Raw genomic sequence first — 22,253 nt, 5'->3', positions numbered from 1 at the left:
GAACATCTCAGCCCAGCTGGAAAAGTGTGTGTTCAAAAAAGACTAAGTGTGGCGAGGTTTTAAAAGGATTTCTGATACATGCAAGCGATCATCTAATGACAACCGAGCTTTCAGGGCTGGTCAGCCCTGCAAATCGAGCCCAAGAGACTGTGTTTAATGAAATCCAAATGACATCAGAAGATCTGCTGGTAGGCAACTTCTTGTATCAAGTTACTGTAATCACAGAGACGGCAAAAAGTTCACCTTTATTTCAAGAAAAATTAGAACTCTACGTTCGGGTCCAGGTCTATGAGAGGATCCTCATCACTGATTAATCTTTGTACTGCTCTTCCCAAATACAAATGCGTGACAGTGATGCGAGGTCATCTGTTTGATGAACTGGAACAGTTCCTTTTAGGAAATGAATTCTGCACACACTAACAAAACCACTGAAGAATGACCCAAAGCAGACAGGTGCTTACAAAGTGGCTTAGTCAAAGCCCAGATTTTATTTGCCTTTACCTGTAGGCACAGTTTTAAGGACAAACATGTGTTTCCTTGTCCAGACAAAAAGGAAAAGGCAACAAGTTCTTAATTACTTTTATCCCAAGATTATCTACATTGAGCAAATCTGTAGTGTCTGACATATAACCACACACTTTAAAATACATAATGGATAATACATGTAACATACATAAGCTTCTACTTGTCAGGGTTGCTTGAGTAGCATCAGCAGCTTTTTATTTGACCAAACAGACGCCTGACAGGATGTTAAAGCTAATTTGAACCTGATCTCTTCCACAGAGTTTTCAGTGGGTTATCTTGTGGTGAACTGTTGTATTTGAGATGTACTCTGACACTGTGCTAACTGTGTATGGGCTCAATTCAATTCCAATAATAGAATCACAATAGACCTTCGTAGCCACCTTTTTTGCTACAACACTGCATAGGTCTATGACAGTCATATAGCAGAAATTTAAAAAGAAAAAAAAGTTACTTTGAAACTTACTTTAAGTCATTATTTGATGGGTTTTTAACTTTATTAAAAATGCAAAAGAAGGAAGTAGCTTTGGTGCAGAAAAGCTGCGCGAGTTGAAAGTAGAACACTTCATTCTTTGGAATGCTCTGGCATCTATATAGCATTAATCTGAGTGATCAAAGTTTTTTTACACTCCGTTTATCTTTCTCATCATGTCTGATTCAAACTTGACTGTTTGCAACACTTTTGGATCATTTGTTGTCATTTTCATCTAATTACATACTTCCTTTTTTAAAATTATAAAGTTGAAACAAGCACTTTAATTGCTCACCAAGAGTACAAAAGTGGTTTATAAATTCCAGTCTATTTAACTTAATCAAACCATTAAAATGCCCTCACACAGTCAGAGGTGGGCTAGAACAGGCAACAGCATTCAGTTATGTCTGTTTATTGTTGATTTCAACATCATCATCCTGACATCTGGTATACTACAAATGCACAAAATCTATGAAAGAGTCCATCCACAGACCTGGATGAACAAGCTGCCTGGCAGCAAAGTCCTCAATCTGACTTCTGCTAATCAGTGACATGGTCACGTGTCACCGTCACCATTTGACTTTCCGTGTCCATATTTGGCACATTTCAGTTCAGTGTTGTTGTCTCCGTCACAGCTGTACCCACACAGTAAAGGCTTCTATGGTAACCAAAACAGGATCATGTGCGAGTGACCAACAAGGCTGCTGCTCCACTGTGATACTGCAACAGATGATGTAGTGCCAAGTCTCTATAACAGGACCTCAGAGTCCATTCAGTCAAAAAGTAACAAGTTGATTTCACCATGTACGACGAGAATGACACCGCTATTGCTGTTGGGTAATAAATAGGTACCGAGTTGTCAAGTGCCATCAATCTTGGTCAGGTGCTATAGTTGAAAACAGGCTAAGACTCGTTCTGTGGAAAGACGATGGGGTAGATTTGACTGTAGTGATCCACAAAGTGGACCTCCAAGCCCTGAGTGATGTAGTCTGGCAGGTCCGAGAAATCTTTCTTGTTCTCAACTGGAAGGATGATACAGGTCACACCAGCACGACGAGCCTGACAGAGGAGCCAACGACCAAAGTTAACTAAAAGTGATTCCAAGTGATTTCTCTGAAAGTAATCATAATTTTTTGTTCACATGACAGACAGCTAACACACACACACACACACACGCTTCTGGTGACTTGTCCTGGGCTAGTGTAAGCTACATTTCAACACTTATTCAACACAAATAATTGTGTTATTCTGTTAAATGAACACACTTTATTACAGTCTGGCAGAATGGATAAAACTTGTTGCTCAGCTGCCACAATAATGCAACTGTTTCATTATTGTTAGCCACAGACATGACCTGCTAGTATATGGCTAATGTAGCTATCGAGCAATAGCTACTCTTTAAACAGCTAACATTAATATGTGTGCTGGCCATGTTAACATTTATGATACCTCTTCAGAGTTGCTGAAATGGGAGCTGTACTGACCTCAAAATCCTTCATGAAGCTGTTTTGTGAGCATCAATTACTTTAGCTGTTAGTTAATGAACGATATCCATGTTAAAGAAATGAGCAAAGAATATTTGTTGTACATACAGCAATAGTCTTCTCTTTGATCCCTCCTACTGGTAGTATTTTGCCCATCAGAGACACCTCACCAGTCATGGCTACATTCTGACGCACGGGCTTGTTGATTGCCAGGGACAAGAGTGCTGTGACAATAGTGCAACCAGCGCTTGGTCCATCTTTTGGAGTTGCCCCCTAGAAACAAGTGAAAATAGACAGGAATGAGCACTGCCAGCCACAGTTCAGTTCTACCATTATCGCAAGAAGCATCAGCAGGATATTTCTGGTTCATGCATTCATTACATTATTATTGTAGGCTGTAGGCTAAAAAGTCCCTTATAGCTTTTATCTTTCTTGCTGCAGCAAGGCTTTTAACTGACACTAACAGAAGTTAGAACTAATTAATTAGTTGCTTTATATTATTATTTTATTTTAAATAATCAGGCCCCATCTTATCTTAATGACCTCATAGTACCATATCAGATAAGATATTTTATTTTATTTTATTCTGTATAGTTGTGTACTGTATTTATTCTTATTGTATTCTAATTTTTGCCCCATAACTTTTGCACTGTCCACTTCCTGCTGTGACAAAACAAATTTCCCACGTGTGGGACTAATAAAGGTTATCTTATCTTATATCACCCCATTAGAGCACATTACTCTCAGACTGCAGGCTTACTTGTTGTTCCTAGAGTATTTAAAAATAGAATTGGAGGCAGAGCCTTCAGCTTCAGCCCCCTCGAATAGAATAGAATAGAATAGCCCTTTATTGTCATCGTACATGTACAACGAAATTATGGGTGCTGCATGCCAACTGTGTGGGAATAAAATATAAATGGTAGACAGGAGGAATAAATAACAAGCAGGAGAAATGCATACAAACAATAGACGACCACAAATTGGAGAACAAAGTGCTTGGAAGCAGTGGAAAAGGACTTGGTCTGAGTATAGAGTCTGTGTGTGAGTGACCTTAGTGATGAAGGTTACTCAGACCATGATCAGATTGGTGAGGTGGGTGGGTAGGAGCGGAGTGTAGGGTGGGCAGTGTTTGTTAACAGTCCGAATGGCCCAGGGGAAGAAGTTGTTTGTGAGTCTGGAGGTCGCCTGTGCACCTGTTCTCTCTTCCCAGTCAGGATTCAGGAGACAGACACCATCTCTACTTTTAAGATTAGACTTCAGACTTTCCTTTTTGCTAAAGCATATAGTTAGGGCTGGATTAGGTGACCCTGAATCCTGCAATAGGTGTAGGCTGCTGCTGGATTCTCATGATGCACTCAGTCAGTCAGTCTAACCTAATTGGTTGTGGCAGACGGCCTCCCCCTCTGAGCCTGGCTCTGCTCAAGGTTTCTTCCCATTAAAAGGCTTTTCTTCCTCCCACTGTCATCAAAATACTTGGTCATACCGCACCACCTTATTGTTGGGCTTTTCTCTGCAGTGTTGTAGGGTCTTTACCTTACAATATAAAACCCCTTGAGACAACTGTTGTGATTTGGCGCTTTATAAAATTTAAAATAAAATGGAACTGAAATGAAATAAATGGTTGCCTCAGGGACGTGCAGATGCAGGTGGGAGTTGATGAGGAAGTGATTCTCCGGTTCCTGAGTCATAAGGAATGCTCTGGCGAAGGTTGAAGCGATCTTCGCACTTTCCTTCATAACATCACCCAGCTGACCTGCAGGAGAGCCACATCTTTAGTATCAGTTTACCTGCATTTGTTAAGGATCATGTTTTTAAAACCTCTGAAATGGTTTGAAGACTTTCTAACTCTGTTTCTCCTATGACCAATACACAAAGCTCAGATTACGTTTGTAAAGGACTAACTGAGGGAAGAATGTTTTTTCCTACACCCACACACTGTTTTCAATGCGGTGGCGCAAGATGGGAAACTCCTGACAGACCTGTGACCTCCAATGAGCCCTCTCCTTTAGAGTCCGCTCCTCCTGGAGGCCGGCGGAGTGAAGTCTCGATGAACAGCGTCGATCCTCCTGCACAGGAGATAAATGCACACTCAGTACAGGTAACTTTTGCTGGTGCTGTGTGTGCGTGTGTGTCTCTCTTTCTCACCCATTGCGGTCCAAGCCAGCCCCATAACCACTCCCGGTGGAGTGACATCATACATCCGATCAACTGTGAAAATAGGTTTACCCACAAACTCCTGCAGGTTTTCAGGAGTGACCATCACTCCGGTTTGTTCACCATTCACAATACAGAACGCCACCTTACGGAAAACCTGTGGGCAATAAACGAAGAACAATAAGGAGATAAATAATAGATTAAAAAAAAGGATGACACAGAAAAAAAAAATCATTTTTGGCACAATTGCTATTAAAATGAAAAAGGATGTTTTTGTCACAAAGAACCAGCAACTACATACACACATTATATTCATACCACTACTCCCAGCAAAGAAGTCTTTAGCTTCTGTTACAAGCAGAATGTTGTTTTCTGAGTGCACTTTTACAATATTTTACCTTTTCAACTTGTTTCTGCAGGTTCCTGACTCCAGACTCCCTACAGTACTGCTTGATGAGCAGACTGAGAGCATCAGATGAGATTGAAGCCTTCTCCTCTGTCAGACCACAGAGTGAGCGCAGCTGTGGCACCAAGTAACGCTACACACAGAAATGAAAAAACAAACAAAAAAAATACTCTGAGGTTGAGCCAAAAGAAAAGAAAACGCTAATATGCAATGCCCGCCCATCCATCCATCTCTTCCACTTATTAAAGGACGTGTCCACTACCCGCAGGAGGTGCTGTAGGGTCGGGTGCACTGTCTATGCTGGGCGGCGGCCAAGGGCAGAAACCTTGTGTCAAAATCATTATTTCAAGTTTACAATACATGGGATGCAAAGCCCAAATATTGAGATTTCCCCTAAATATTAAGCTACACTGGGCTAGCTCTTTAATTAATTCTGAGTGATCATATTTATCCTAAACATTTCTATTCTGATGGTGATTAAAATAGTTAAATTAAATCAAACTGAACTGAAGTAACTGGCACTACACTGGGAGCAAGAGCTTGTGGAATGGTTTAAAGAAGATTAAAAGTTCACATCATATTCTGTCACCTTCGCCGTTATTACACCACCACAATGAAAACACCCACTGTGGTAATATATTTAAACAAACTGTGTTCATCCCTTAACAGAGCTTTACAGACATTGTAACGTGTAACCCGCATTTGCAGATTTTACCTCAGCAATAGCCAGTTTCTCCTGAGCCACATATCCAGAAACGTTGATCATCTCCATTCTATCCCTGAGTGGCTCTGGGATGGTGTCTATCACATTAGCCGTGCAAATAAACAAAACCTTTACAGGAGGAGAGACGGTGCACATTAAAACCACATATTATGAGGAGCTGTGGAGCACTCGTTACACAGTACCTACCTTTGACAAATCGACAGGAACATCCAGGTAGTGATCAAGAAAGTTGGCATTCTGCTCAGGGTCCAGGAGCTCCAGCAGAGCAGAGGATGGATCGCCCTGGTAACCACGACCCATCTTATCAACCTGGTAATGACACGGTATGAACATCATCACATCATTTTATACCAGTTATATAACTATTGATGAAACTTGGAAACCAACAACTCCATGCCAACCGGTTAGATCACAAAATCAGTGCACAAGGTTCACTTGCAGACCTGGCCTGACAGTTTGGATCCATGAAAATAATCATTTGAAACATGCTGTATAACCAGATATTTGGATGGCAAGAGGAATTTGGAGTAAATTTTGACCAGGATATGTCCTATGTGCATATTAAATATTTTCTAAATATGTAGGACTGCTTTCTGTCTTTGGTGTAATATTGTTATAATTAGACAAATATTGTTTTAGAACAGTGCTGAAAAACTAGTTAATCCCTTTTTTACTTAATAGGATGTAATAATTAAAGAATTGCTCTAAAATCTCCTTGGAAAGCCTTTGGCTGAGCCAGAACAGGGACGCACTGTTGCCTCACAGCAAGATGGCCGGGGTTTGAACGCATCATCTGGGCAGGACACTTCTATGTGCATTATCCTAATGTCTGCGTGGGTTAAAAACAATCAGTTTTATTTCTATAGCACCAAATCACAACAACTGTCGCCTCAACGCACTTTACATTGTAAGGTAAAAAGGCTAGTTTAATACCGAAAAAAGAGAGAACCCCAACAATCAGATGACCTCCTATGTGAGATAAAACTTTATGATTGCACTATGAAACACCTGTCTAAAGTTACGTTAATTAAATGGGCTACACAGATAAACTATCCCCCAACGTGTGTTGTAGCAGGAACAGGACGTGATACTGTATCAGCTCAGCAAAGTGAAAAAAAAAAAAAGTAAAAAATATGACAGAGCAGAGCAGTATGAAGCCTGAGCTTCTACTTTACCCAGCCTATAAACTATCACACTGCTGTTTGACTTACTGATGGTCCCTGAACAGATCTCTCAAACTGCTGTCAGCAAAACAACTCAGTGGCTTTAAATTAATTTGACAGTTTCTCCTTTTACTGACTGGGCATTTTTTGATATAGAGTGCATGATTTTAGCACTGCCACGAACAATATACTACAGAACGTTATAGTTATAGATGTCATTCAGTGCCAGATTATATGAAGCAAAAATATCCGTTTATCAAAGTGAAGCTAAAACATCGTATCAGCACAAAAATCACACATGAACAGATGGCCTTCATATTAATGTTGCTTTGGTTACGTTATGCTGAAATCAACAGACAACTACAAGAGCATCATCACAACACTCACCTCATCTATCAGCACCAGAGGATTTTCCGTTTTGGTTTTCTTCAGACACTGAATTATCTTTCCCGGCATTGCTCCGACATATGTCCGTCTGGATACACACACATGCAATTTTTACAGTGAGTGATTTGTATCGTCTTCCTCAAAATGAAAGTTGAATTGTTGCCATTTGGACACAGAGGAGAAGACCAGGACACACTGTGGATGTTTCCATTAATCCGTAAGAGATCTACAATTACAGAAGGTCTTAAACTGGTTCAGAGACGCACAGAGAGGCAACCTGAAAGCGGCATCCAGCCAAATCTAATTCAGGGAAGATTTCACTTTTCCTTTATAAAGTCAAGCAGCCAATAAGTTATTACTCTACCTAGAGCTGGGCGATATGAGATTTTTTCATATCACGATATGTTTTTTTCATTTCAGGCGATAACGATATCTATCACGATATAAGCCAAATAACTATATTTGTAAGATTTAAATGTGCCGTTGCTCACAAGTAAAATGTGAAATAATCAGCAGCTTGTTTTTATTTAAATATTTATTTCCCATAATAAGTTCAACAGGGTAGATGTACTTAAGGAACATGAGACTTTTTCAGATAAATAAAGGCAAATATTGCAAACTACACAAAAGGCAGCCGCTAAAGCGTTTAAGTTTCAAAACAGAACAAACGAAACAGACTAAATTGTCAATTCCACTTAGAAACAAAATATTAATTCTAAAAATAAATCTTAGTTTGTTTTACAGAAGAACAGACAAAACTGACTAACTTTTGTCAATATCAAATAAACTGAGAACTAAAAGGAAATTCTCAATCTCTCCTTGTTGTATAGCTGAGCTTTTCAAACAGTTTTAACAGTTACTTTAGTCTGACAAAAGCCGAATGACGAATTAGCGCTTCCAGTCAGAGACTGAGGCTACGTCCACACGTACACGGGTATTTTTGAAAACGGAGATTTTCCGTTTTCGTTTTAAAAAAAATAATCCCGTCCACACATAAAGGCAGAAATGAAGGAAAACGCTGCTATGAACATGCCAAAGCAGCAGGTGGCGCTAGATTCCTAACCGTGCCTAAATGTTGGCCAATCAGAAGTCTAGAAGCCTCGGTGGGAAAAAGTAAACAAAGCTGGGGCATAGAAGCAGAACCGAGTCGTATGTGTGGACGGACAGTAACTGTGTGTATATGTAAGCATTTAAACACTGCAGAGAGTAGAATTAACAGTAACAGTATTGTAGAAATTCATTTCACCGAAACAATAACGTGGCGCACAGTGTCACGCATGCACCAGTTTATTGTATTTCCAGACTTGCTTTCGGCACAATTTACAGTGCACGCTACTCTATTTTTGTCAGACTTGAAATAGCCGAAATACCTTCACACTATGGAACTTCTATGGCTCTTCCGTTCGACAATCTCTCCGGCATTGGAACCATCATCTGTTTTCTCTTCGGTCACGCTCGGTTGATTTTTCTAGTCGGCGCACTCATTTCCTCCATTACCCGCTGGCTGCTTCCCAAACAAACACACGTGCGGCTTGGCACTTGTGCTGTACGTAACAAGTCACGCGACGTGACGCTGCGGCTGTGATTGGTTCGGCTCTGCGCTACTTAATTCGGATTGGCTGACCTTTTTTTTTTTTTTTTTTTTTTGAGGACAAGAGCGGCGAGGTCTATCGCGATAGCTTAATTTCTCTATCGAGTAATAGTTATATCGCGATACATATCGTTATCGTTCTATCGCCCAGCTCTAACTCTACCATTCATACCTGTTCATCAGTGCCATCCCTCATGTCAGCAGGAAAGCAGAGAACGTTAAAGTTAAAGTTACTAGCAAAGCGCCGCCCTATCATTTTTCATTCCATAGTTAGTAGTGACATAAAAAAATCCACCATGATTACAAATTTTGGTGAAGAATACACTAATACTGGCCAATTAAAACAACTAAACGACTCAATCCACAGCACTCCAAGTTTTTTGTTGCTTGGATGTGTGCACAGTTGCCTTTTTTGATCTTGATTTGCATCCCATCATAGTCCATCACATTTAATTCTACCATTATCTGCCCTTGTGCAGGATGCCACCTTCTCTGCACATGATACTGACAATGTAATCCAGGATAAGGTCTCTCAGAAATAACAGTAGCACAGATCATACCTGTGCCCCTTGATCTCAGCCACATCTGTCATGCCTCCCACGCTGAACCTGAAGTATTCTCTGTTGAGAGCTCTGGCTATCGAGCGGGCGATGGAGGTCTTTCCTACACCTGGAGGACCGTAGAAACACAAGATCTTCCCCTGGGTGGTGCCACGAAGCTGGCTCACTGCTATAAATTCCTGTAAAAAGAAAGATGTTCATTTCTATAAAAAAGGATCCACTGTTCTGTGGGTGTGGATATATCTGATGTATCAAATACAGAGTATTAGAGTGTGTGTGCGTACCAGTATGCGTTTCTTAACATCATCCATTCCATAATGGTCTTCTTCCAGGACTTCTTTCGCTCTGTCCAGTAACAAGTTCTCTTCACTGTTGGTACCCCAGGGCATGCTGGTCAGCCAGTCTAGATAGTTGCGGGTTACACTGAAACAAACAGTAGATTCCTGATTATTGCAAATAGTCAATAAAACAAGCAGATGGACAGCCAATGTTAAAACAGATGGAGCTTTGCTACACGGAGACGTAGTTATGAGCAGCATATGAATAAAACGTTTGACAACATTAAGCCCATTAAGTTATTTTTAACAGATGCCGTATGCAGCCAAACTTTAAAACATTGTAATACCTAAAATGGAAATAAACAGTTCATTCTGAAAGACCTGTGGTTTTTCTCTTTTGAATATTTATTGTTTTTATCTAATTACTCAATTGATCGATGGACTAATCGAGAGATTACTCAGTTACTAAAATAATCAATAGCTGCTGCCCTAACTGAGATTTCCTTTCTCATAAATGTTCTCGTTTCTTTATTTTGTTCTTCTCTCCTTTGTCTCTCTTTACGTAAGCTCGTCATACTGTCTCGACTCATTTACTTCATTTAAACTCAAAGAGAAAGAGGACCAAGGAGAAAGGAGGCTGCCAGGGGAGCTGTGACTGGAGACACACAGGTGTTCGCTTCGTGACGTCTTTTATACACCAGTAATGTATAAGAGTGGTGTGACACACAGCTGGAGTGCACGAAATATGGTGGGAGCAGAACTACATCAAATAAAATGCAAAACACATCACACCTACCTGATGTTTCTATAAAACTGCAGCTAAAAAGCAAAGATGCCTCATTTTGTTAGAAAATGGAGCGATAAAAGGAAGTGAGGGTGCGCGACCCAAGTCTCCAAGGTAACGTGTTAGCCAGGAGACTGTTTTAGTGATTGGGTTCGTTAGATACTGCATAAGTGCAAATACCAATGCAATCGCGCACACGCACCATGGAGCAAAGAGGGGTTCAGATAACACGTGTTAAAGTATCCTTAGCCAAACTCTGCTTCCTCTTCCTCTGTTCTATTTTCCAATAGCATAACTACATAAACTACATTTCCCTCTATTCTGTTTAGTAGTTTTCAAGTTGACTCCTGTTTTTTTTTAGTGTAAAGTGGTATTGTGGTTCAAAGGCCTTTGAAGACTAAAACAAGACGACTAACTTGAACTCTGATGAATGGTTGTCCAGAAGACCCAGCTTGTTGAGTTCTTCGTTGATCACATCCATTATATGCTGAGGGACCATCCTATCTTTCAGTCTTTCACGAAACTTCTCCTCAATAGCATCTTTGTCCTCCTTTTCCAGACCCAGCTCCTAATGACAAAAACACAGAATATTTTATGAGCCACATCTTCACACACCTGCATCCACGGCGCATGCTCCTACTGTACTCTGAGTGCAGCTCACATTTTCTTTGCCTATGATAAAGATAAAATTATGCATTTAAATCTGAAACTGTGTATGCACCTGCCAAGAGAACAATACCAAAAGCATATAAATGGAAAATATGGTTCAAAGTACACCAGACAGGTGATTTGATGTAGTATCCAGTCAGTTTTCAATTACGTCATGCTGTAGTACCTGGTACTTTTTTAGTACCTGCTCGCCCGGGGTTCCAAGCGATACGAGCAGGTGCTAAAATGTGACGTCAGACGACTACATGCCACTACATGGCTGATCATTTGATGAGTTCCCAAAAATCAAATCTGCCATTTTTGAAACCTGAAAACAAGAAATGGCTACAAAAACATCGCCATGATCCCAGAGAATTACAAAATGCCACAGACCGAGCTGCAGGTATATTCTTGCCTCAACGTCCACCTTTGTTGTAGCATTTGTGTCGCATACTAATTACCTCGCGGGACGCTCTGACGACATGTGTGTCAGATAGCACTGTTTGTAAAAGAAAACCGGTCGATCTAAGTTGAATCGTGGCGAGTCGATCGGAGTAGGTACTAACGGAAAAGGTGCTTTAGGTGTCAGCTGTGCCGGATTGAGACTATTGGCTTGTAAGACGTGTCTTAACAGTATGCTGACAGTTGACTGCTGAAAGTCCCCAGAGTTTTTGAGAGCCCAAGTGTTTCTCCTGAATGACTTTGGGTCTGTCAGGCAAAGGGAAGACAGAGGTGGTCTGTCACAGATTAGTCTGGTGTACCTTCTTAATGATCTTGAGCTGCTCCTGCAGCAGGTACTTCCTATGGGTCTGTTTGATCTTCTCTTCCACCTGAGAACATAGAAGAGACACGGATGAATGGCCAAGGGTAACAACCTAAGCAGAAGTTATTTAATACTTCAACATTATGATGACGTCTGACCTCACGACCCAAGCGCTGCTGTAGCTTACTCAGCTCGTACTCCTTCTTGAGTAAAGACAGAGCCTTGTAGAGACGTTTCGGGATCTGCATGGACACAGAAACAGGACTCAATGAACTGCACACAAAACTTTTAATGAACAGAACTCTGCAACACTGATTTCATGAAATAGAACAGCAGAGTTGGAGATGACGTTTCTGTAGTAATCTCTCAGTAACAAAAAAACAAAAAACGCTGCTTTCTTGATTTATTATTATTTTGTATGAGAAAAGCGTTTCTTAATAAGTCTGTACACACGCATAAACGAGGGTATTAGAATCAAATAAAGACACTCCACTCAGAGTTGAAAATCAACTGGACACTATTAGTGTATCAAAAAACAAGTTTTAGGATAAGAAAAGGAGTCACGAGTTAGCACATCACTGGTTGCTCTGGAAAATGCTCACACACTGAGTGTCATAAAGGTCTATAAGCAGGCAGACTGCTCACATTAGTCTCCTCCAGGACGTCTTGTAGTTCATGCGATTCAGCTCCCGTCAGAGCTGCTCCCATATCGCTGAGATAGATGGGGTTATCAACCACACGCTGACCAGCCTGCATCATCTGAAGGACCGACTCTCTGGTTCACACACAAACAAGCACATTTCAGAAAACGTCCCTTTCATCAATACTACAGTTGGATTTTGTTTTCATCCCGACAGCCTGGTACTAATATAAACATCTGACTTTAAAGTGTTTTCATTGGCAAATTAGAAAACAGCCTAATTCAGCATCAGCTGAAAAGGTGCACCGAGCACAGATTGCCTGGAAATTGCTTTAAGATGTTGAACACCCTTACTAGGTTTATAGAATGGAAACCTGAAACTACAAGCAGTATAAAGTAAAAAAGTAAAGTAAAATGAAAGTTTACAGATTGCATATGATAAAACTGAAATGGTAGAACTGACCTGTAGAGGGGGTTAAGTGCAATGATGTCTCTGATGGTCTTTACTATCTCTGCTGTCAGCGCCTGTAGAACACATGACATTACAGACGTGTGTGTTAAAGAATGACAAACAGTTTAATTTTTTTTTTTTTTTTAATCACTTGATTGAAGATGATGTAATAACGCGCTACTTTGATGCGTTTTCTGTACCTTGACCTCCTCGGTGACGGTGAACTGTTCATGCTGAACATTGTCCACTTCGACCATCAGGATGTTGGAGGAGGGCAAAGGTTGAAGCTCTGGACTCAGGTCTGCCTCTGATATCTGAATAGAACAAAAATAATTACTATCAATGTGGAAAGAACTGTAAACTATAAATATTACTATACCCATCACTAATGACACATTATCAAAACCAAGATGCACAGCTTGGTGGACACTGACTGAGCCAAATAGTTTCAAACCATCCTTAACAAATGTAGGTCATGTTGAAAGCTTACACACTTCTATAAAAGGAACTTCTTCTTTTTTTTTTATTTACTTAAGCTGCCAATGTACCCTCCGCTGTGGTTGCTTCATGCACCGCCGCATCATCATCACACAGATGCAGTGATTTATACCCCCAGTTAAGAAGCAAGAAGTCGCTGCAGTATTCTGTTAAACAATAGGTGTCGCCACTCAGATAAAACTGTCTAGCAGGACAAGCACAGACATGAGTCCACTGTCAGAGGACATAAGAAGATCATTTGTAACGTCACTAAAGCTGTTTCTGTGATGAGCTCTGAAACCTGACTGAAACTCTTCAAATAAGCCATTCCTCCACAGATGATCTGTTAGCTGTTCAGCAACTACTCTTTCAAGGACTTTTGAGATAAAAGGAAGATTGGCCTATAATTGGCTAAGACTGCTGGGTCAAGACATGGCTTTTTAAGTAAAGGTTTAACTACAGCCAGCTTGAAGGCCTGTGACACATAGCCGATTGTTAGAGATAGGTTGATCATATTTAAGATTGAAGCATTAATTAATGGCAGGACTTCTTTGAGCAGTTTTGTAGGAATGGGGTCTAAAAGACACGTTGATGGTTTGGAGGAAGTCATTAGTTAACTCAGAAAGAAGATCAATTGGAGAAAAAGAGTCTAAATACATACCAGTGGAACAGAAAGCAACTGTACATAATGTTATGTCTGTGAGATGATTAATATGAGTAATTTTTTCTCTAAAGGTTAATTTTTTTGTGAAGAAGTTCATGAAGTCATTACTAGTTAACGTTAAAGGGATGTTTGGCTAAAACAGCACTCTGACTTTTTGTCAGCCTGGCTACAGTGCTGAAGAGAAACCTGGGGTTGTTCTTATTTTCCTCAATTAGTGAAGAATAGTAAGATGTTCTGGCTTTATGGAGGGCTTTCTTATAAAGCTGCAAACTATTTCCAAATGATGATCTTCTAAGTTTGCGATATGCCATTTCCTCTCCAGCTTACGAGCTACCTACTTTAAGGTGCGTGTATGAGAGTTATACCAGAGAGTCAAGTACGTCAGATTTGAGGCTCTATTGTTCACAGGAGCTACAGTATCCAGAGTCGTACGTAGTGAGGAGTTAAAATTATAAACAAGATAATCAACCTCTCTTGCAGTAGTGTTCAGGTAGCTGCTCTGCTCTGTGTTGTTCCAGGGCAAGATGATAACAGCGGGTGGATTATATCCTTAAACTTAGTTACAGCAGGTTCAGAAAGACATCTACTGTAATGAACTCTACTCCTCACTGCTGTGTGATCAATTATTTTAAATTGAAATGTTATTAGGAAATGATCAGACAAGAAAGGGGTTTTCAAGAAACTCTTACAATGTTCAGTTTCTATATCATATGTTACAACAAGATCTAGAGTGTGATTAAATCATAAGCACCGATTTCAAACTGCTCCAACATCTTCCTCTGTGTATGTCTCTGAGCTTCTGTTCAGGATTAATATTAAAATGGAGCTAAACCATAACCGTACAGTTGTATCTTCAACCCGGCTCAAGATGTGCACAACCGACCGACGGGACACAAAGATTGTGTCTCACGACGCAGGGTGTGTGAAAATCGTCAAGCGACACCTACGACACAAGCAACACGGCAATGTGAAAACGCCTTACACTGTGATTATATACATTTGGGGGAAATCTGATCAAACCTGCCATGCTTTTTTATAGCAGGTTTAGTGTGCTTGTGAACCCTGTGCTTAGAAACGATGCTGGTTTAGTCTATATGTGGTTACCTTGAAGTTTCCTGCAGTTAGGCATGTGCAAGGAAGCATTGCCTAAACAATGCGACTGTGTTGGTTTAACCTCAGGCGTTCCTGTTAATGACTTTTTCTTTGTACTGTTTTGCTTACACATAACTTTATGTAAAAGCACGCCCCCTTGGACCACCGCATACAGTTGATAGTGGTGCAACGGATCAAAAATCTCACAGGATCGCGGTTTTAAGTCACGGATCGGATCAATTTTCGGATCAGCAAAAACAAAAATTCGACTCGCCATTTACTTATTTAAGTATTTTTGCCTATTAAAAAACATTCAACTGAAGACTCATTCCACTCACTTATATAAAAACAAATTAAGGTGCAATATGGACATTATGGACCATGCTGGGCATCCTCTGCACACGGCCATAAACAACCAGAGGAGTCTGTTCAGTGACAGGTTGCTTCTCCCAAAGTTAAGGACCAGCAGACTTAAAAAGTGGAGTGGGATCCGTTCGGATTTCAGAAAACTTCAACCGTGATCCGTTGCACCACTGGCAGTTAATTTAAAGCCGAGACAACTTAAGAAGAGGTCCAAAAGAAAATGAACGCTGTGGTGAAATGAATCTTTGTGTCCTTCTCTCGACTGCGTGCATAGAAGGCATATGTGATATTAGGCTCCTGTTTCTCACCTTGTCCTCAAGCTGCTCTGGCAGAGAACTGAGATGGTCCTTGCGGCTGCGTTTGGTTTTGCGTCTTTGTGTAGGTTTCTGGTGGGACTCTGGCTCAGACTCCAACTCTGACACAGTTGAAGCTATTTCCTCTTCAGGCTCCACCTGCAGCTGTTTTGTGATCCGGATCCTTACAGCCCAGATGATATACAGAAGAAATAACATACATACTCATAAGTGAGAGCACTGTCTCCAGAGTTCTAATGAAACCAATCCCTATGCCCTTTAACCTAAAATTTCTCACCCACCAGTAATAGCAGTACATCTAACCTGCGGTGTCCCATGACAATCATCCTCAGCTTGTCTCCCAAGTCCTGCATCTCATGAATCTGAACAAAGGTTCCTGTGGTGTAGATGGCATCTATAGACTCCACTACATCCGACTCGTTACTGCAACAGACAGAAAGACATGTTTACTATCAAAACACCAGACAGAGAGCAGGTCTCTTAAATGGACTTGTCCAGGAAAATGAAACAATGCTTTTATCAGGTGGATAAATTGGTCAGTCAGTCACCTAGACTGCAGAAACACAAAACAACCTGGTTGTTAAATCAAAGGTAAGGCAGACGCAGAGAAACGCAGCCGCAAACGCTGAAGCATCTACGATGGCAGAAGCACAAACCGAAATGGTCATCACACCAAAAATAACAATCTTGCAAAGACCAAAAAATGAGCTTGAAAAAGCCAGAAGACCAAATCCTGAAAAGTCTCCTGTGGCACAAGCTCAAAATGAAATGTTGGTGAAACCAAAGAAAACAAAAAAGCATAAAGTGGCTGAAGAACCAAGAAGACCAATTACTCGGGCATATGCCTGCGCTCTTGTTGAAGCTCAAAACAACATAGGTGATGGAACAAACCCGAGAAATAAAGAAATGCAAGAAAACACTGAAGCCACTTCTGAAAGGGAAAAAGCTGAATCCCTCACTATCTCAAAAGCAAAGGAGGACATAAATATGGAGAGAGAGGGAAACGTGAATAACCCCAGCAGACCAAACCCTGGGCCTAATGGAGAGACTTGGCAATATCAGCCCAATCCCAGATTTAGACCCCATCAGGGCAGTGTCCAGTTTAAACCATGGCACGAGATGCTGCTCTCAGACAGCAACTGGAAGTCTCCCAGAGCCATCAGAACACCCTTTATTGGAAAATGGTAGCTGCTAACAAGAGGGCTTCTTATCACCTGTTTCAGGTGAACAACCTTCATGCACAAATGCACGAGAACAAGAGAAATCCTGAGGAAACGATTAAAGACCTCATAGAGCAGCTGGAGGAGGCTTCTAGTAATAAGCCCAATAGCAACAGTGAAGCAATTGTCAAACTTGATGAGGTGATGGTTACCCTGCAGGAGGCTTCACACACACACACACTCTGTAGGCCTGACGTCCTCTAAGGAGGCTGAATTTGAGGTCCAATGTAGGAATCAACAAGAGCAGATAGAGATGCTCCAGAAACAGCTCCTAGCAGCTGAAAATCAACTCAAAGAACAGGACATTAAACATAGGCAGGAGCAGGAGACAGTCAACACAGAAATCAGTGACCTCAAATCCCAGCTCTGCTCCAACAAGGCCCTTCGTGATTTGAAGGTAGAGACTCTTAAGTGGGAGCTGAAAGAAGCCAAAGCTTCCTCACTTAAAATCCCACAGCAGCAAAAAGAACAAAATTCCACCGATGCAAATGAAATGTCAAAATCTGAGCCTCTGAAAGAAAAAGACACTGGAGAACAGGAGAAGATGGAAAAAGAGGACTCACTGCCATCTACTGCAATGTCTCTGCAGGAGCCTCAGAAAGAAAAAGACACCACAGAACAACAGAAGATAGAAAAAGAAGAGTCAGCTGCATTGTCTGTACAGGAATCTTTGCAAAGACTACGAGACACACAGAAAATGCTCACTGTGAAGGTGGCTGAACTCGAGACTGAAGTTAAGAGCCTGCCAGAGATTCCGCCAAGTAAGAAGAAGAAGAAGAAGAAGCGGAACTGGCTGCGTCGCCTTTCCACCTAATTGGTCTCAACAACATGTCCTAAAAATCACATTTATATACAACTAAATTGTCAGTGAACATTTGGACCCCACTCGGTCGAGACAGAAGGCCACCCCTTCCTGAGCCCGGTTCTGTCAGAGGTTTCTCCCTATTAAGAGGGAGTTTTTCCTCTCCACTGTCGCCAAGTGCTTGCTCATAGGGGATTTGGGGGCTTTTTTTTTTTTTTTTTTTTTTTTAAACACCAACCACTGATAAGCTCACTGACATCAAATTTAGGACTCAGCAGATATGGAAATGGATGATTTGTCATCAAGTGAGGAATCATTCGTTTAAAACATATTTGCTGAGTCATATTTAGTTGTATATAAATAAGATTTCTGGGACACTAAAGCCAATCACAGACTAATTTGGAAAATTGGGAAAAAAATAGATGTGTCATTGTTTCATATAGATTTCAAATAACATACCATTTGATGTCAACATATCTTTGTTACATATGCAGTGCTTGTGGTCTTATATTCTTATGATTCTGTTCATTTTATGAGTATATCCTTCTGCCTTGCTTCACATATTTACTGCTGCTTGGCTAGCTCTAGTCATGCTAGCATCAGCACAGGTAGAAACAGATAAACATCAGAGACATCGCATAGCTTGTGTTTATGTTCAGAGTAGGGCTGGGCCATATCATACCGTTCACGGTAATACCGGTATAATGTTGGGCAACGATAAGAAGATGAAATATCACGATAGAATATGGGTAAAACGCGCATGAGCAGTGCCTTTGTTTTCATATGCACATGGCGGCGACAGAGAACGAGAAGGGCGAAAGTGGACTGCTGAATGAAACGGATGAACCAATCAATCAATCAAGGCTTTATTCGCCACGTGCAGGTTGCCCTGCAGTGAAATAGGACGACCCCCCCCCCCGACCTTACACACACAACACAGACATCACATGGGGATACAGGTCGGAGATCGGTAGCGTTACAGAAAAAACCCCCACGGAGGACAGCATGAGAACAGGAAACAAAAAAACTCCTCTGCACAAAAAAGCACATAAATGTCCACAGCGTTTGGAAAGGGAGGGGGGATGAGTGTGTGCATATCAGTGTATATGTATGTGTGTGTGTGTCCAGAGTTCAGCTGAGACAGTGTCCTTCGCCCTGCTAGGCTAAATAAACAGTCTTCCAGCCAACCCAGGTGGCCTTGCATGGAATGGGAAGGAACAGACTAAACACAGTCGTTATCAGGGTGTTTTTGTTTGGCTCCAGCCTTGTGACCGCAGCTGGCGCCAAATGGGTATCCGCATGAACCAAAAGGGTATCCGCATGAATTTGTTTGTAAAAATGCTGCAACTTCAGTGGTGTGGAACTGGTTTAGCTTTCGTCCATCAGATACACAACAAAGCACTATTTTTGGTAGAGCATGCTCGCGGGCCGTCGTTATTACCGTGTTTTTTGGAAAATACGGCACACTTAAAATCAATCCTTTGATTTTTCTGAAAATCGACAGTGTCCCTTATAATCAGGGGTGCACATAAGTGGTCCGCAGATGCGCATTCGCTGTCAAAATAAAAGACGTGCACTAGATAAGAAGGTGCAACGGCGGAGCCACGCGATGGTTTTACTGTTAAAAACAGTCGTTTGTCTGTCCGTAGTGTGGTTATATTAAATATAAGAGAAAGAGAGAACTTTAAGAAATTCTACAGTGACCACCAAAACAATAAAAAAATATTGTCGTAAACAGTTTATTTTGTGACACCACGAAACAAACGATAGCGTAAAATGAAACGATAGACGTTTTCATATCGACATCCGATATATATCGTTATATCGAACAGCCCTACAGCAGCCTACACCTATTGCAGCATAAGTGAGATGCACAGTCCTGTGCAAAAGTCTTGAGCCAGTCCAGTCTTCTGATGTGAATAAAGTTTAAAGCAAAACTTTTAACAGCTATGAAATCCCTTTCTATTTCACCTGCAATGCTGCATACAGTACAGGTACTGCCGCTTGGGAAACATAATTACCAGGGTTAACCATTTCCCAAAGCCTTTGGTCTCACTGTGAGTGTTGGATAAATGGAATGCAATAGTGTTAGCAATTGCAGTATGTCTTTGTGAGCTTAATGGATCCATCAGACGGACGTCTGAGTTGGCACTGGATGATTCACTTATTAATCACTGCACTATTTTTCTTGGCCCGCATTATACTGTAGCCTGAAGTCTGATGTTGCTCTACAGCGCTCTTTGCGTATTATTTGTCTATACCACAATGATGACGTCGTGAATCAATTAGCATTCAGTTTCCCCCCCAAGGCAAAGGAGAAGTGCTGACATCTGAAAGGATGGCAATTCTATGAAAATGCTTTAAGAAAACAGCTGCTTTAGTAACTTCTTCAGTCCGACCCCTCTGCTGTGATGCAGATGTCAAACTAAAAACGCCACTCAACTAGTATCCTATAGATTAATCCATCAACTAATTGAGTATAACAATAAATTATATTTGTAAAGTACACTCAGACTGTATAACCACATGGAGCAAAAACACACCACTGAGATCAGTATTCATCTTGAGGCATGCAACAACCTGGTGATCAGTAATTCAACTGGAGAAGTGACTTCCAAACTTACGCATCATCTCTCTTCATGAAGACTCCAGCATATGGCTGAGCCAGACGCACCTTCCTCCTCAGCAGTTCCATCAGTGCTTTGTTTTTAACCTGACATGAAGAGAGAAACATCACACACTGGAATACAATAAACAGTAGTTTCCAGGGGTTGTCTGGAAAATGCCCTTATCGGTTGTGAGACATTTTACTTTATTGACTAAATAAAGAAGAGAAACTAAGTCTTAATTTAAAAAAAAAGAAAAAACAAACAGCAAAAAACAATGTGCTATGCAACAGCATTTCTACCCACTCCTCACACACCTTTGTGGCAGTCACATGGTGTTCTCTTCAAAATGTGTAGTTTTAAACAGACACTGAGATAATAATGGTAATGTGGCATTAAGTGAAATGAAGACACACTTCTACTTCCGAAGCACAATTTTAACAACCTTAATTAACCAGAGTTTACAGGTTATAAAACATATACACTATACATGACTGTAACTAAATGTTCCAAAGATTAGGAGCCACCACTAAAAAATAAAATAAAAGGCTCTATCGCCTCTTCAGTTTAAGACTGGACTTCCTCTGATAACCTAAGGTGTACTAAGTTTTACCGAAGACCGTTTAAATGTCAAATCACTCTCAGTTTGTTGCGTGATTGCGTCACCCTCCCTTCAACCAGACCAAGTAGCGGACAGAATGTGCAAGGTTACATCAGACTCACCTCGATTATCTTGATGAAGCGGGGGAACACCGGGTTCCTGCTAACGGCAACCAGAGGCACATTGGGAAACACCTCGGGGACCATCATGGGGGTGAGAGCCGTCATCTGAACCCCGTTGTAAGGTGCTCCGCCGTCTCCCCCAGGCTCTTCTCCCCCGGAGCTTGCGCCGTCCTCGCCATCCTGTCCAGAGAAGCCCGCACCTGCCCGGTTTCCATACATCCTACATTGAAGCGTATACGGTCCACAGCTCCGGGTGAGGACACTGTCTTGGAAGTGTGGAACGGCCCCGACACGTATCCACCGGCGAGGTCTGCCGGTCAGCCTGCTGCCAGCTGTCAGTGCTGTGGTGGGGGACATGCATGTTTTCTGTGGGGTTCCGATGCTGGTGTAGAACCGCGCTGGCTGTTGCCGGCTCAGTGGTGATGTCTCGGTCAAGCGGGAGACAACGCCAGGCCAGTGTAGTTTAGCAACAAAAGCCGAATTTCTGTGCAGTTGTTTAGCAGCTCCTATCATTTTGACACAGGTGGCCATGTTTATCTGGAGCCTTCTACGGCTGCACGTGACGATCCGTCTTCCGTCCAATATTGATGACGTAGTGTTGCTCACGCAACGATTCTAGAACAGTGGTGTCAAACGTAAGGTCGGGGGCCAGAATCGACCGAGGAAAGACTCCTATCTAGTCTACCCTAAGGTTTCTGGGGGGGGGGGGGGGGGGGGAAATGATGAAGTGCATAGGTTTTTAACTTTAGGTTTTACAGATTTTGTACTGACTGAAGACTTCACCAGCTGGCATTCATACTACTCCAAAATATTTAAGTAATAGTTAAAAAATTAAATGACACACAAACAAATTCCCGTTTTCCCACTATCTACTGACTGAAGACTTCACCAGCTGGCATTCATACTACTCCAAAATATTTAAGTAATAGTTAAAAAATTAAATGACACACAAACAAATTCCCGTT

The 22,253-nt window shown here is 41.4% G+C and overlaps 1 protein-coding gene across 1 annotated transcript; it reads right to left on the bottom strand.

Moving 5' to 3' along the window:
* Positions 1 to 963: 963 nt before the first annotated feature.
* On the bottom strand, positions 964 to 21,873 carry lonp1 (lon peptidase 1, mitochondrial). Its single transcript, XM_080887814.1, has 21 exons — positions 21,289 to 21,873; positions 20,584 to 20,672; positions 16,241 to 16,360; positions 15,932 to 16,100; positions 13,228 to 13,341; positions 13,040 to 13,101; positions 12,582 to 12,711; positions 12,095 to 12,178; positions 11,935 to 12,003; positions 10,942 to 11,093; positions 9,748 to 9,886; positions 9,464 to 9,642; positions 7,313 to 7,400; positions 5,949 to 6,071; positions 5,754 to 5,870; positions 5,031 to 5,171; positions 4,624 to 4,789; positions 4,458 to 4,544; positions 4,104 to 4,231; positions 2,587 to 2,751; positions 964 to 2,053 (listed from the first exon to the last, which is right to left on the bottom strand). The coding sequence occupies exons 1-21, from the start codon at positions 21,817 to 21,819 to the stop codon at positions 1,898 to 1,900; spliced, it is 3,009 nt and encodes a 1,002-aa protein (XP_080743940.1). The 5' UTR covers positions 21,820 to 21,873; the 3' UTR covers positions 964 to 1,897.
* Positions 21,874 to 22,253: the final 380 nt, after the last annotated feature.

Source organism: Rhamphochromis sp. 'chilingali' (genome assembly GCF_963969265.1).
Source record: "Rhamphochromis sp. 'chilingali' genome assembly, chromosome: 7".
NCBI lineage: Eukaryota > Metazoa > Chordata > Actinopteri > Cichliformes > Cichlidae > Rhamphochromis > Rhamphochromis sp. 'chilingali'.
This window is presented reverse-complemented; position numbering and strand designations above follow the sequence as displayed.